Source organism: Pteronotus mesoamericanus, unplaced genomic scaffold (genome assembly GCF_021234165.1).
Source record: "Pteronotus mesoamericanus isolate MK-2021 breed Mesoamerican mustached bat unplaced genomic scaffold, CSHL_Meso_final contig_50, whole genome shotgun sequence".
Taxonomy (NCBI): domain Eukaryota; kingdom Metazoa; phylum Chordata; class Mammalia; order Chiroptera; family Mormoopidae; genus Pteronotus; species Pteronotus mesoamericanus.
The window spans coordinates 25,471,036-25,486,864 of NW_026555186.1; the positions used below are offsets into that span (position 1 = coordinate 25,471,036).

General features: G+C 46.2%; 1 protein-coding gene across 1 annotated transcript in view; it reads right to left on the reverse strand.

The window, feature by feature from the left end:
- Positions 1–4,513: 4,513 nt before the first annotated feature.
- ZNF366 (zinc finger protein 366) overlaps positions 4,514–15,829 on the reverse strand; it is a 58,195-nt gene continuing 46,879 nt past the window's right edge. Inside the window, exons 4-5 of the mRNA XM_054578483.1 lie at positions 7,159–7,333; positions 4,514–5,608 (exon numbers count right to left, since the gene is read on the reverse strand). Coding sequence (XP_054434458.1) covers positions 5,037–5,608; positions 7,159–7,333 — 747 coding nt within the window. The 3' untranslated portion in view covers positions 4,514–5,036. The remainder of the gene's footprint in view (positions 5,609–7,158; positions 7,334–15,829) is intronic.

Below are 15,829 nucleotides of genomic sequence, written 5' to 3' on the forward strand. Positions count from 1 at the left end.
CCCTCACCTCCAAATACTCTTGTACTAGGGGTTAGGGCCTCAACCCCTCATTTTGGGGGGACACAAACATTGAGTCCATAGCAGCGTGATGACCAGGGCTCGGGCCCCTTGGCCATGAGGATCTGGATCACGCCAACTGGAATGATGAGAGACACCTAGACAGGTAATGGAGAAAGGAGGAAATGAGTGTCCGTTGTCTCTTAGGCCAATTGCCCCAGTGGGGGCTGAAGTTTGCCCCACTCACTCTGGTCCGCTAAGTTTTCCCTCAGGAAGAGGGGCCCAGCGGACTCCCAGAGGAGCGGCGCATGCATACGCATGGAGAAGCGGATGGGAGTGAGGCAAGGGGTGGACCGGGGTAGACACAGAGATGACTCACTCAGTCTCTCTTCAAGGAAGGGCATGCATTGACCTGCGAGGAGGGCGGTCAGCAGACGGCCTCCAGCCCCTGCTGAAGTGTCACCCTTTTCTGAGGTCACGCCCTTCCGGTGGGGGTGCAGAGGTCTGGACATCTCTGTCCAATGGGGCACAGCTCTGATGAGCAGTCCTTGCCCAGAGCTGCCTGCTGAGGCTTGCTTGGGCCTAGGTCACAATCTGGCTTCTCTCTTTGCTCAGTCTTCTTTCCTGTCTGTCCTTTTAACTTGATGCCAATCCCTAATAAGCACCTTGACTCATGTTTGTCTCAGCATCAATTTCCAGAGGCTTCAGCCTGCTACAGGCAAAATGCTTTGAAGGCAAAGGTGGGACTTACAAGCTAGGTAATTTGAAGCACGCTATTTCACTCTCTGGAACCTCCATTTCCACATCAGTAAAACGGAGGTGACGATGTTTGCTTCTCAGAGTTGTGTGAGGCTTAAATGAGATTGAGTGTGTAAATCTCCTGGCACGGTGGTCGGCATATAACAGTGCACAATGTTTAAAAGGGGAGCACCCACAGAAATGGACAGTTCCCCATGCTGACACAGCTTTGTGAGTTCTGTGTTGAGGAGGGAGAGCTGAGTTCTGTTTTCTGGCCACTTTGTTGATGATAATAATGGCTAATTCTTACAGAGCATGAACTGTGAGCCAGGCACGTAAATGTCTCACACGTATTAACTTATTTAACTTCACACAACGACCTGGTGAGGAAGGTACTGTTCTTAGTCCCATTTTATAGATGAGGAAACTGAGGCACAGAGAAGTTCATAGGTTGGTCTCAGGTCCCAAAGGCTGGAAGTGGGAGAACCGGGCTTCAAACCCAGGAACCTGGCACGAGCAGCTGTGCGCTTGCCCGCTAGAAGACACCGCCTCTTGGCTGAACCTGATGCAGAATAAGGCAACCCTGCATCTAACCTCCCTCTTCCTCAGGGCATCCTTCCAGAACTAAGTTTTTAAAATAGGAAAGATGGAGAGGATGAGGAGGATGCCATCTGCCTGCCGCTGGGCCCAGGGTCATTCATGCTTTCTGAAGCCTTGGGGGCGGAGACTCCGACATCTGCGTCCCCGGGGCTCAGGCCCCGGCCAGCGGGAACCTCCCCCGCAACGGCGACAGGTGTGAGGGTGGGGGCGGGACTGATACATGGACGACGGGGGCTTCCTTGCAAGATTTTGCGTATTTACAGATAATTAACTCAGCTTTTCAACATGTCTTTATTTGCTTAAATTAACAAAATATAGGTTACATGTTCTTTTCAGGTAAATTGCTTTTTCACTGAATCAGAAAGCAATATTCACAACTTGGGCTGCTATACACCTGGAGTTTTAATTTTTAAATGGCAAGCCAGAATTCTGTACAAAATCAACATTTGGTGTAATGTTGTCCAAATATGTAGAGGATTTTAAATGTTAACTCCGTTATATTTTGTTCCAGCAAAGCAAAGATCATGATTCAAAACACTCTGTTAATATTTTATTAAATGCCTTCCGGGCTTAATAAATATATATGCACATTGAGGAAGATATTCAAATACAAATACACCAGCTACCCTTGTGGGGTCATGAAAGGTCAGCCTCAGTCTCATGGCCAATGGGGAATCAAATTTTTTTTTTAAAGAAAGAATAAAAGAATTGAAAGGCAATACAAGGGGATTGTCATGGGCCTAAATTGAAAGGATAAAGAAAAACATGCTGCTTGGCTGGTAGGTTGGCTGGTTCAATGTGACAGTGCTCAAAAGCCTGAAAATCATGTGGTAGTGACCTGCTTTCAGGGTGTCACGCTGTGACTGCTGTCATGCTGTCCCGGCCCTAGAGTACTGGTAGCCTTGGATGGGCTCCCTTAGTTCCCTGGGGGTGGCCGCAGAGGCTCTCCTTCCAGTTTTCATTCAGGTGAATGATCTCATTAGGCAGGGCTGGCCAAGCCTTCCCTGAGCTCTACATTTATGCATAGCTGTCCATACAACTTAGTACCCAAACTGGGACGTGTGGGAGAGTTCAGGTGACACTACTGCTAATTACCCTGGGACAACAGGTATAAACCAGGGTTGTCCCAGGAAAACCAGGATACTGGTCACTCAACACCATACAAAACCAACACTTGAACTTTGGTTCTCAGAAGGTCACTGTATACTAACCATGGGGTTAGAGTTAATTAGATATCTCATCCCCAGAGTTAAGAACTATAAACAGGCTTTAGAACAAACCCCTTAACAACTTTTTATTACTTGCCCTGGACCTTTTTCTCCAAATGCAATTTTACCCAGAAGGCTCACATATAAAACAGATGAGATTGGAGCCACTCTGAGTGACAGGGGCATGAGGGCTGAGAGTGCCCCCTTCTCTCCTCGCAGCACTGGAAGGGCCCTGGAGTGACCCCGGCTCCTCGATAGACAACTTGAAAACCACTCTTCTAGAACGTACTCTCTCCGCCTCAACATTAACTTGTTCCTCAAACATTCCCACATGAGCCGTTTTGGTTGGAAGGGACTTGAGCTTGCTATTCTAGATTTCCTGGCTCCTTTTCTAGCTGGCCAGACCCAGAATGAACTGGAAAGCTGCAGGCCATATAGTAGGTCCTCAACATATAACTGCTGAAAGAATGAATGCGTCAAAGGACCCTAAGAGCTGGGGGCCTCACAGACCACGCGGTCAGCTTCCTGGGTGATTTCATCAGGGCATTGATGAGCTATATTAATAGTTCATGGAAAGCAGGTTCTAGGCTGAGAGTTGTGTTTGTAATTGCAGAAACCACAATATTCCCCTCACCCTCCCTTTCGAGTGCGGTGGCAATCGAAAACCCAAGCAGCTTTGGCACTTTGTGGTGGTGAGGCTGAAGGAAGGAGCTTTAAGCACAGTGGCAGGAGAAATGTACCAGGAAATGACAAAGCAGCCGAGTGAGTGATGAGAACTGGGCGAAGCTAATGGGGAAGCACCTTGGCCAAGAGAAAAGGCCAGCGTCCAGCATTCAGAGGTGACCCAGATCTTCCAACGAAATGTACTGGGGACTTTGGGAGCCGAGGAAGCAAAATAATAAACGGTACCTAACACTACAAATCAGAGTTGAAGCTACCAACCTAAAGGCAGTTTTTACATAAACACAGACACAGTACCAGAGGGTTTCTGCTTATGGTCAGTCACATGTATGTGACATCCTGTCAGTACTGCTTAACTCAGTGCCTGTGCCTGAGGGAAGCCTACCTGCTGGGCTCAACCCACCCATTATAATCATCATCACTGGCTGGAATCATGATTCAAGTGTCTGGGAAGGAACAATTAGTCACCATGAGCTGGTTACGTATTTTGAGACATATTAAGTGACCATAAACATCACAGGCATCATCTTGTAATAAAGACAGTGTGTGTTTATAATGTGTGTGTGTGTGTGCATGTGTGTGCACATCCCCTTGTGGGGCTCTTGCAGAACAGGTAACAAGCCTAAGTCAACGTTATGATTTCGAGGTCTCCTGCTCTCCATCTTAATGAGTCTGAAGCCAGACACGGAAATATTATGGAGACCCTGGGAAGGATCCTGGGAGACACTGTCTTAGCCCAGTCAGTGTTTTTCAACCCTGGCTGCACATAAGAACCATGTGGTGATTCAGAAACGTAACCAATGCTGGCCTCCACTCTAGACAAAGTCAATCAGAATCTTAGAGGGTGAGGTCTCAGTATGGGTGTTTCTAAAAAGGCTCCCTGAGCTGATTCTAATGTGCAGGCACTTGGAGAAGCCAGCTCAGATTCTCCGTAACTAGCGAGTAGCTGCTGGTTATTCTAATACTCCAAATAAGTCAGATCTTAGGTTTCAGAGAGAAGTTGTCCCCTGCTCCCCCTGCTCCAGCCCTGAGAAAAAACCAACTCTTATTTTTGGGACACGAAGCCTCCGAGCCAGGTCCCCAGGAAGGAGCTTTGCTCAGGACACTAGGCGCGAGCACTGTTGGGCCATCTGAAAATATGCTCCTGATGCCGCACCTAGTGAAGGTAGCAGAGCAGAGCAAGGCAGGTCCAGGCAGAATTCTAAGTGTGGCTGGGCTTTCCTGAGTCAAAATTATTTATTTTATGTTGAAGTTTTGTCTTATTTCTGCAGTCTGTGTGAGAACACCCTTTTCAATAACTCACCCTCCTGTGTCATTTCTGGTATTTTTTATTTTTTTAATAAAGGCAATTTTTATATATACAATTACTCATATTTTCATCTATCTGAAAAATATTATAACTTTCACACATTCAACTAAATAGTCATTAATAAGGTAACATGTCAAGCACCATATTTTTGCAGCTCTAAAGAAATTTACCATGTATTGTATATTAGTCAAGGAAAAATAGAGCTTCTATACTCTGTCAGCATCAGCTTACAACTAGATATCTATATGTACAGCTTATTATATTGGAGGTGCATAAAATAACACTGAAGAAGACCCTGCCTGTGTGTTATAAAAATCAAGGGCCCGGGAATGACCTGAGAAGCATTCACATCACTGAGGACGGAGGGTCCCTGATCATTTAGTCTGAACCCTTTGTGAAGCTGCGCGCCATGCGCCAGTCTCCAGCAAATGACAGTTCGTGCACAAAGCTATATTTGAACAGCCTACTTCTCATTTCCCAAATGGAATTCTAAAACTGTCCACTTAGATACCTAAAAGCACTGCTTGTTTTTCCATTTTCCTCTCCAGTAATTCTTTTAAACTCTCATCTCTGTGCTTGAAGTACAAGTAATCAGAGAAGGAGGCACCCCGCCGGGAGCTCTGCAGTGCCCTGAGGCGGGGACACTCATCTCTGCGGGTGCCATCTCTCTCCTGGCCACCCTCCGCCCCAAGGCTGCCCTTGCTCTTCTCCGGGCGGTCTTCTTTCTGCACGTCGTCCTCCTCCTTCTCCTCCTCCTCCTCCTCCTCCTTCTCCTCCTCCTCCTCCCTCTCCTCCTCACAGGCTTCCCGGAGTGCCCTGGTGGGCGGCTGGGGCTTGGTGGAGAGATCCTGGGGCACGCAGAGCTGCCTGCTCTGGGGGGCCAGGCCCGGGCTGTCCGGTTCCACCTCGTAGCAGTTGTCCTCATCCTCCTCTTCGTGGCAGGAGCTGCCCCTGGCGCTGTCCCCATCGGACTGGAATGCCCGGCGCTTCTGGGACAGGTCGAAGGGCTCCTCTTGCTCCAGACTCCTCAGGACTCCTGTGGTCTGGGTCAGGGCAATTCTTCCCCTTCCAAAACCTGCGAGAGCAAAGGCAGTGGTCAGGCCCCAGGAAGAGCCTTTGAAAACGGGTGGTTGCGTGATACCCAGGGTCCTTTAGTGCAGCTGGATTTCACATTTTAAAAATAGATTGACTCCCAGAAAGGATGTGGAGATGGGCTTGTCTCAGATGGAGTCTGCACGGGTCTAACCCCCTTAAGGTGAATTTGGCAACATGCGCTAAAAACTTAAAATAAACCTAGCTCTGACTTAGCAATTACACTACTGAGAATTTAAACTGTGAAAATTGTCAGGTGCACAAAATCTGTGTGTAAGGATGTTCATCACCACAATTTTTATAATGAAACTGTGACAGGTTTGTTTAAATAAACACTAGTACATCCATACAATGAACTAAATGTGGAAGATGTAGAGACCTAATGATCATAAAAAAGTATTCTCTATATATTTTAAGCAAAAACATATTTATTACACATATTTATAGTGTAGACCCAATTCATTCATTCTGTCTTCTCTTTTTCAAAGAATGAAAAATATATGTCAAGAATCTCATAAATGAGGTAATTTTGACATTTTTCTTTTTATGTCTGATGTACTTATTTTATTCTTTTCAGTGAGCCTATATTTTACTATAAGAAAAAGTAAAACAATAATAAAGGTATTTTCATCTTAAAAAAAGGAAAGACCGTCTCTTACCCCTCCTCTCTGCCACGGCACGTAGCGCACTGTGTTGGACAGAGTCACTTACTGCCTGTTTATGGAAGGACTGCCTGATTAGGTGACTAAGGAGCTACCTGCCAAATTTAGTAGATCTGGAACATGAACTTCTCACTCCGGAGGACCCTGGGACTGAGAAAATAAATGAGGCGAGAACTTTCCATCCGTGCAGCCAGGACCCAGGGAGGGAGACGCAGGCCCCTGTTCTGGGTACAGGCCGATCAGGCCCACCAAACAGGAAAATCGTCCTTGCTTGAGATACCTGGCCTTGAACAGGTGAGAGGAGGCCCAGCCTGCTAAGATCACACTTCTGCCAACAAGACAGCCTGCAGGCCTGTTTTTCCAAAGGGAAAGGAAAGTTTGCATGACCTTAAACAGCTGTGCAATGAAGTGGATATTATACAGGCTTTAGAGTCAGAAAGGTCTGTGTTCAAATTCTGACTCTGCCACTTTTTGGTGGAGCAACTTTGGGCAAATTACTGTCTTGAAGCCTTAGTTGCCCCATCTGTGAAACATAACAGGGCTCCTCCAGCCTGAAGCCGCTGTGCAGATCCAAGGAGACACGGCACCTGACGCAGAGTCCGGAACAAAAAACTAACAAAGGTATGGACTGGCATCATTACAATGTTCCAGTTTACTTTGTGGGATTCACTTTTACCTGTTGCTTCAGATCTTAGCATTTTATTTGTTATAGTAACATAGTGTGCACCTGCTACCCTGCTATAGCCTTAAAGATTACTCACTTTTTTGACCAACCCTAAGAATAAAGTAAAGGCGCCTGTCAACAAGACCACCTCTCATTTGTTACCCGCTGGCCTCAGCAGGCTTGGGAGCTTCATGGTAGAATGATTACCTTGAGAATGGAGGCCTCGCTCCATGACCCCGTGTTTGACTTTCATGTGGCGTGTCAGGTTCCCCTTCAGGGTGAATTTGCTGGGGCAATAGAGGCACTTGAAGGGTTTGCTGTCAGAGTGCAGGTGCATGTGGCCCATTAGGTTGTGCATTCGGTTGAATTCCTTCCCACACAGCTGCCGGAGACAGTGACAAGGAGAACACAGTTACTCACAGGCAGGGGTCCCTGCCCATGTGAACCCACACCCGGGCCCTCGTGAGGCTCTTTGTTTGGATCTGGGCATCTTAAGCTGCTTCCAAAGAAAATGTCCCCATGGAAGTCAAGGAGGGGCTGGATTGTGCCCAGGCTCAGGGGTGGAGCAGGAAGGGAAGGATTTGTGAGATTTTGGTCCTGTGTCACAGTATTTTTAAACTCCATATAAAAATTACAAAGCTATTCAAACTTCTTTTGAACCTTTTCAAGAAGAGACAAGCTGATCCAAAAAGCAATTCTCAAAGTGTGCTTCACTTGAATAATAAGGACATAACTACTTGTTTAATATGTATGGAACATTTATAATACAGAAGGCACGGTCCTAAGCCTGCTGTGGACTATCTCACTTAATTCTGACATCCATCCTACGAGATGGGTGCTATTGTCACCCCATTTTACAGATGGACAGACTGAGGGATTAGGCTGAAGGGACTGGCCAAGGCACATAACTGGCGGGTACTGGAGCTGTACAGAAGAAACTCGGGTCATCAGCCACCAGAGGATGCGCGCTCAACCACCACATCATGCTGCAGCCCCCCAACAATCCCTTTTGTTAGACTATATCAGACAATACTTTCCTAATTTTTAAATTTGCTAATTGTTGGGATGAATTTCAAAGTCAAAAGGAAGAAGAAGGTATGTCAAGGAACGACTGTGTCTTTTCTTTGGTTAGAAATTTGAAGTATTGGAAATGTTATCTCAGGTATACAAAAAGTAAACAGGTTTTTATTCATTTTTTTCTTTGTCATTTCTCTTGATTTCTATAAAGTGCAAACACATGATGGGCCACAGCAGTGGTTCTCTAACTTCCTTCAGAAGAGAGACTGTTTTTCCAAAGGCCCTTGTTTGCAGATGGGGACAGCGTGAAGCAGAAGCTGCTGCTCCAGGGTGCTTTTCTTGCTCTTCTTGTCCCCACACCTTAGCAGAGCAGGGTTGGAGACTCCAGCCCTGCCTTGGCTGGGCTGGAAGGAATGCAAAGAAGGATTCCTGTGTCTGCACTTGGACCAGAGTGTTAAAGGAGAGAGGAACATTTTTCTTCCCTCCGGAGCCTCAGAAGCCCATGGCCGGAGGGCAGCGACAGGCTGAGGGAGGACACAGAGAGACTTGGGGTGCAGCACCCTCTGAAGCTGACATCAGTTTTCCTTTCTCACGGAGAGGTATTTTCAGGGCCAATGGTGGGGATTGCAGGTTCATTTTGTTTTTTTTATTAGTGAAGGCAACGTTTTCCTCAGCTGGCTGTGGAGGTTTGAGCTGAGCTGGCCTGGGAAGAAGGAGTTGACCTAACAAATGGCGATGTTAAAAGATTAGCCCAAAAGAATGCTGGGTGGTATGAGGAAGCCAGCCTGGGATTACAAATTTGTCACAGATAATCCACATATACAGGGTCTAGCAGAAGTAACGCCTGCTATAGTGTGGTTGGTAAGGTAATAATATGGGTATAATAATTTATAGTTTTAATTTGACATTTCACCTAAAATGTCTTATAGTGTGCTTGAGTGTGATATTGTTATGTTACAGAATTACATGCTTATGATTTTGTAATTAAAAAGGGGTGTTATTTGTGTTGGACTCTGTAGATAATGAGTGGTTCGTGGTGTACTTTCAAATGATTCACCTTTGGGAGTTTTAAACACTTTTTCCCTTTTTACTTCCTCATGAGCAAGCATGAATTCAGCATACTGGTGCCCCATGCTCAGTGTTCAGAGAATCTGCACACCATATTCATTTGGAGATGTGGACCCAAGGAGGGAAAGGCTGAGAAGTTAATCTAATTTCAACGTCCTTGGGAGCCCTACATGTGGGATGGATACTTGTTTTCTTTTATTTTCAACAGAGACAATTTATTAAGATATCATCAACTCTGGCTTAGTTTTACACATGTGTGCAAGTTCTGGCAACTTTTTAGCTTAATTTATGCAGTTCTCCATTCAGGCTAAAGAAAAAAAGCTTTGAATCTAAAGATTCTGCATTAGATATTTCCAGTAGTGGGTCCCTATAGAAAAAAATATATTTCACTTGCTTCCTGCTTATTTGGATCGAGGCTACAGCAGCAGATCTGAAAATAACAAAATCCAGTTCCTTCTCCCCCCCCCCCCCGCCCCCCACCACAACAAGACACGTAGGGAGACAGGAGCTGGAGCCTGGAAGGTTAGGCTACTGCACCAATCCAAGCCTAAATGGATTTCACGGTCCTACAGGCCAACAGAGAGGTATTAGAAGCTGGACTAGTCAAAAAAGGTTTTATAAAGGAGACGGAATTTTAGCCTAACCTTGTGTGTAGAGTGCCCTTTGTTTTGTTTTGACACAAGAATAAAGTATTTCCATTAAACACATTTGGATACCGCATTCCATCCTAAAGTACAGGCAAGGTAACTGTCGCTGTCGTGATCATGATCAGCTGCTACTGCTGCAACTTTGGGGTCAGAGCAGATGCTATAATTCACCGGCCCCGAGGTCCCACCTCCCCTTCCCCCTCACCCCTCTCCCCACCTCACACACACAGGTGTGCACACCTCACAATGGGTACCGCTGGGCAATTTCCAGAATGATCCTCAGCCTTAGATGAGCGATGTTTAGATGATCCTTTATCATAGCCCAGTGTGTGTATTTCTATTCTAATGTTTTTCTGGCTCTAATCATTCACTAGTGAACATCCTGGGACATTTCAGTGGAACATGGGGACATTAGGACATTAAAATGATATTGTCCCCTGAAGTCAAGGCCTATGGAAGATCCACTGTGGGACATGACTGGTAAGCTATATTATCTGTTGTGTGATTGGTAAAGGAGAATGATTTCTGTGCTGTTGGTAAAATTTGAGTTTTATATACCAGAGTTATACTTCATGGTTTATGGGGCTAACTGGGCCAGCCAATAGAGAGCTTTCCCAGGGCTGTGGAGGTTTGTCAACTCTGAAAGATGTTTGAGGCACTCAAAGGTGCTGAGATAATCTTCAAAAAGGCCAGGGCTGCCTTCTTTATCCTTGTGGCTAACCTTAGTATCAAGCAAAGGGGTACACACATAGTAATACTTATTAAATATCTAAGTATTTGGTTGGAGGAATATATAAACAAGTCAAGAAAATATCACTACCTCATGCAAAAACTCCAAAAAGCAGCTGTCACCAGCTGTCTTCCTTTCGCCACTTTAGTGTGTATAACCCTATCCACATTAGTTTGTAAACCAAAATCCTTGTTGCAGAAGAATAAACACAATTAACTGAGGCCCCAAGGGTACTTGGGTACCATTCACATCTCAGTGGTTGGCACCTTTAGCTTTTTCATCTCTGCCTCTAACCTTTCCACAAAGCCCTTCGGTTCTTTTCTAGAACACTTGGCCCCTTCATCTTTCTCAGAAGACTGCCCTCACATGACAATACATAAGTGTATGGAGAGAGTTTGTGTCTCTGAAGTTCAGAAAGAGGCCTCTCAGCCACTGTTAGTGAAAAGGGGCCTGAGAAAGAAGCCCCTTGGGTCAACTGAAGATGGTGCCCTAGGTGGGGTTTAAGATATGAGTTCTAAGCACACTCGCTGTAGTAGAGGAGGGGAGTTAGATTGGAGGGAAAAAGAAAGGTTGAGAGGGAGCGCCAAAACTAGTTCTCCTTCCGAGAAAAGCAGCCATCTACGTCAAGGCTCCCTTTAATTGTGACATGTGAGGCTAAGAGCTTGCTCAAATCAGTACTGCTGAATCACCTCCCACCCAGGTTTGCAAAGGTTAAAATACGGGCAGGTACTGGTACAGGAGGCTGCTGGAGTGGTGAGGACTCAGCTCTCGTCCTGCAGGTGGTCCTCTCAACCAGCCCACCTCTGTTGAACTCTCAGTTCCTCTAATGAGGGAGATATTAGTAATCCTGATTTAAATCTCAGCTCTTCCACTAAGACCCACTCTTATGACTATTTTTAAAAGGTAGGTGGACTTCAACATCTGATAGAAAATAGAACACATGTTTTGAAGTGTCCCTTAAGAATCAATTGCATGAGTCATTAGGCTTTGAGATGGCAGAACAAGAGGTGATGTGGAGACCCCGGATAGAGAACAAGCTCCATTTTCTCTTCAGGAAAATGTCGATGATAATCATACTTTCTCATGAAGGTTGTTATAAAGATCAAATGAGATCATTTATGTAAGGGGTTTGGCAAACAGAACTCAATACAGATGAGCTTTTATTACTATCACTGTCATGTACATAGTCAACACTTTTATATTCCAGAAATAGAAAGATCTTCGAAGATGAGGTTCCTGTCTTTTTAAACTAAATTATTTGGAGGTGCTATTGTAGGAAGTGAGGAACCCTTTGGGTAAATACCTGCCAGGTTACTTGAGGTTTAATAGAAATGGAAGCAGCTGTGCCTGATGGAAAGCGAAGGTTTGTCTTAGACTGCAGGGTTTGGGGGACCCCATTATCTGGCTTCCTCATCCTTAGCCCTTTAAACAGCTGGCAGGTGCCCTGTTTCTCATCTTCGTAGGAGTTCCAAATTTCAGCTTCCTGGTGCCTCTTCTTCCCCCGGTCCAGGGTCCAGAGATGCCTCAGGCAACTTCCCATGAGACCCAGTGACAAAGCTGACATCCAGAGTCATTGAGAAGTCGGGTCGGCTGTGTGCAGAGACAGGGTGACGGCAGCAAGCCGCTGCTGGGCTGGGGCCAGAGGCCCACAAAGCCAAGAAGAGCCACACTGCTTTGTGCCAACCAGCCCGGTCTGAGCCTGGGGACTGAGATGCACCAGGAAGCCTGTGTTTTCCTATTCTAAGAGCAAAGGTCAAAGAGCTAAACTGCCTTCCCTTACATTCTCCTCTCCCTCTCCCTCTCCCTCTCCCTCTCTCTCTCTCTCTCTCATTAAGAAGGGTGTTCCTTTCCTCAAAGGGAGAGAGAGGGAGGGAGGGAGAGAGAGACTGTAAACTGTCCAAAAGGGCCGTGAGAAAACAGGAAGCTTTGAAAAGTACAAGAGAAAGCAAGATGAAATCTATTTGCAGGCGGGCCCCTGGGGACATGTGAGGCATTGTTAAGCAGGCAGTTCATACAGCTATATCCTTCCTTCTGCTGAGGAGGGCTTTGCTGCCAAAAGGCTGCTATCTGGTCACTGCCTTAACCCCCTCAATGCCAGCCTGAGAACCTTGGTTTCAAGTACTGAGCCCCTAACACTCCCCACGTGGTTTCTTCCCTATGTGGCATCCAAGAGCTTGGAGGGGAAAATGGGGCCTGTTTGGTAGAGGTGATGGGGGCTCTTTTCAAGGAGACCTCAGCCTCTTCTATCGGCTCTGCCCTTGGCCTTTAGGCCTCTGCTTCAGACCAGGCTGCAGATGACCTGGTGATTCATAACTTAGGCAGCTCCCAGCTTCACCCATCTCAAAGGAGAATTTGTCCCGGAAATTCTGGATGGCTGCTTTTCCTGGACAGGTTTCCCAAAGACGGCAGCTGGTTCTTTGCTCTTATGGAGTGCAGCAGCTACAAGGATAACATCCAAGTGCACCCCTGCGTGCTTACGCACAAACTGGGAAGCATCTTCTGAAACATGGCTTAAGTGCACCGGCGCAGGTCTCTGGAGAAGCTCCAGCTGGCTCCAAAAAGCAAGGAGCCCAGAAGTCAAGCCAATAACAAAACAGCGCAGAGGGGCAGTAATTTTTTTTAATAAGAAAAAAAAAAAGAAACATAAAATGAAAACCTTTCCTCTCCTTGAATTTTCCATTCTATTGTTAATGCTTAATCCCACAGCGAGAGAACTTTGCGGCTTGCTGTGGACAGCTGTTTCCATTGAGCACGGGCAGCAGCCAGAGAGAACCAGGTCATGTTGCAACAGGGGGAGGGGTTTTATTTTAGGAAGGATTTTTAGTGGTGAGAGTACCAAAAAATTAGAATCTGTTACTTAAAGAATCCTTCTCGCCGTCACTTTTTTTTCAAGGTTTGCGGGAAAGGAGACAGAGCTAACAGAGTATGGCTGGAGCAAGGCCTGCCTTTATTTTTTCCAGTCATGCCAATCATGCGTAGGGAACAAGTTGCCCTGTTACTATGATAAAGCCCTGGTTTAGTTGTCTGGGAGTGTTCTCCACCATCACTATGTAGCCTGCCAGCGCTCCTCTCTGATGGATATTGATTGCATAGCAATTACTGAATGACCCTCTGTTCTTCTCCCAACTCCCAAATTCCCAACAAGCTCCACCCAGGACCAGGTTTCCAAAAATCTAGCACAACATGGATGAGAAGCAAAATCCACAGGACATCATCTCGAGATGGCCCACCCACTGTGGCATCTGGAACAGACATGCTCTCAAATTCCTTTGAAATGAAGAGGGTGATAGTAGGAAGAGGGCACCAAGCAGGGTGGCACTTTGCAGGGAGATGGGAACAAATAGAGGAACAACCTGGAACTTTCCTAGAAACAGAGAGCTCTTGATCAAGATGATTGACACCCATTTGTGCTTCTGAAATGTCTAAGAATGGAGAAGGGCTGCTTAAGTTTCATAGAAAGACCCTTTAACACCCAATGCTTTTTGTACTAATGATACATGCACTCTGCTAGGCAACCTCCTGACCCACAGTGTACTCCACTGAGAGAGCCTACCCCCGAGGAAAAAGTGACTCTGAGCATAATCAGTCCAATTCCTGCAGCAGGACCACCTCCCGTTGGAGAGTAAAAACTGTGTATCTTTAAGAGCTGACAGTTTATGCTACAAGCACCTCTCTAATGGTGTGACCAGACATCCAGAACCTAATGCACATCCAAAGAGAGGTCAAACTGAATTTCTGAACCATAAAATTGACCATAAGACACCCTTTGAACCAGGTATGGTACGCTATCATTGAGGTGGAGTGGTGGGGGCAGTTGTTCATGAAGAAAGTCCTGAAACATCAAGCAAGGCTGGTTCACTGCATTACAGGGCCCAGGTTGTACTATATTGTACAACCTTCTATGCACTGAGAGAACCCTCTAAACCCTCAGATACATCTGGGGACAAGAAATCCTCTAGGCATTTCTGAGGCCTTTGATATAGAGAGATAGGACTGTTTCTGTGTTCCCAAATCACACATAGACTGCAAGCCCTTATCCTATATTGGCCTCACCCCCTGACATAGCCCTCCCTTTCAGAGGCGGTTGCTGTCTGGTTTTACCAGTGCTGCTGAACCTGAATTGATGAGGTGAAGGTGGGAGTTGGTTGGAATGGACAGGAGTGAATTTTTAGGGGACTGCTAATTATGCAATGGTTCCCTTCATATTTTAACAACTTTATGTGCTCTCTACCACCAGTTGATAAGATAAAAACATGTAATATGTGCTCAAAATCTAAGAGGAAACTCAACACAAGGAATGAAGAGTGAAAAAGAGTTCCTGTTTGCACCTCCATTGTAGGAGACAGGGATCCCCTGGCAAATGGAAAGAGCTCCATTAAAAATGAAGGGGTCAAAGGGCTCTGTGAAGTGGGTAGGAAATCAAAGAAGTGTCTAGACTTGCGGGGGTGTCCAACCTGCGGGCCACAGGCTGCGTGCAGCCCAAGATGGCTATGATTGCAGCCCAACACAAAATTTTAAATTTACTTAAAACATTATGAGATTTTTTTTTTGTTTTCATTCAGTGTTTGTGTATTTAAGTGTGGCCCAAGACAACCCTTCTTCTTCCAGTGTGTCTCAGAGACACTAACAGGTTGGACACCCCTGGTAGACAGAGAGAGAGAAGAGTTGATCTGTGGTTGTGCATGTGACCTGGGCAGTCGTGCAGGACCCCAAACTCAGAAGGGTGCTGAGCTGGGCATAATGCCATGCATTTACCACCTTAAATTCTTCTTAACATTTGAACAAGGAGGCCTTGCATTTTCTTTTTGTACCTGGTCCTGCATGCAGCTTCCTTCCCGCTTCAACTCAGATGACTCAAGATGGACATAAATTGACTTTCAAACCACTGGAACTTGGAAGAAAGGAGGGGAAACACAAGTGGGTGGCAGGAAAAGGGCTGGAGGGAGAAATCTCCCTCCCCCACCTCCGGAGAATGCCCACACAGGTCTAGGGAAGCTCTGGTTCCTGACCCCTCTCACCCCATCCAGGAGTGGCCAACACAGGAAAGAAGTCAGCTTCACAGGGGGTTCCTTCAAGTGGGGAGAAATGCCGCAGAGGCATTAAGGCAGGCGCAGTCCCTGGAAGCAGGACACCCTGCTTTAGAAACAAGGATAGATGGAGAATCATTTGGACCCCATCAAACATGCAGTAACAGAGAGAAGGCAAACTTCCATTTCAAACAGTAACGCTCTAATGAAATGTGAACATGGTGATTCCCCTCTTCTTCCCCCTCAGCCTTCTCCTCAAGACCTGCATAACACTTGCTGGTACGTTCCTTTAATGAAACTACCCGATTGTAAGCATGATTCCTTTTCATTTTAGAAGTGAAGGGAAACAATGTGGGGTAGGTGTGGGGGACAGCCTGGGAAGCCCAAGC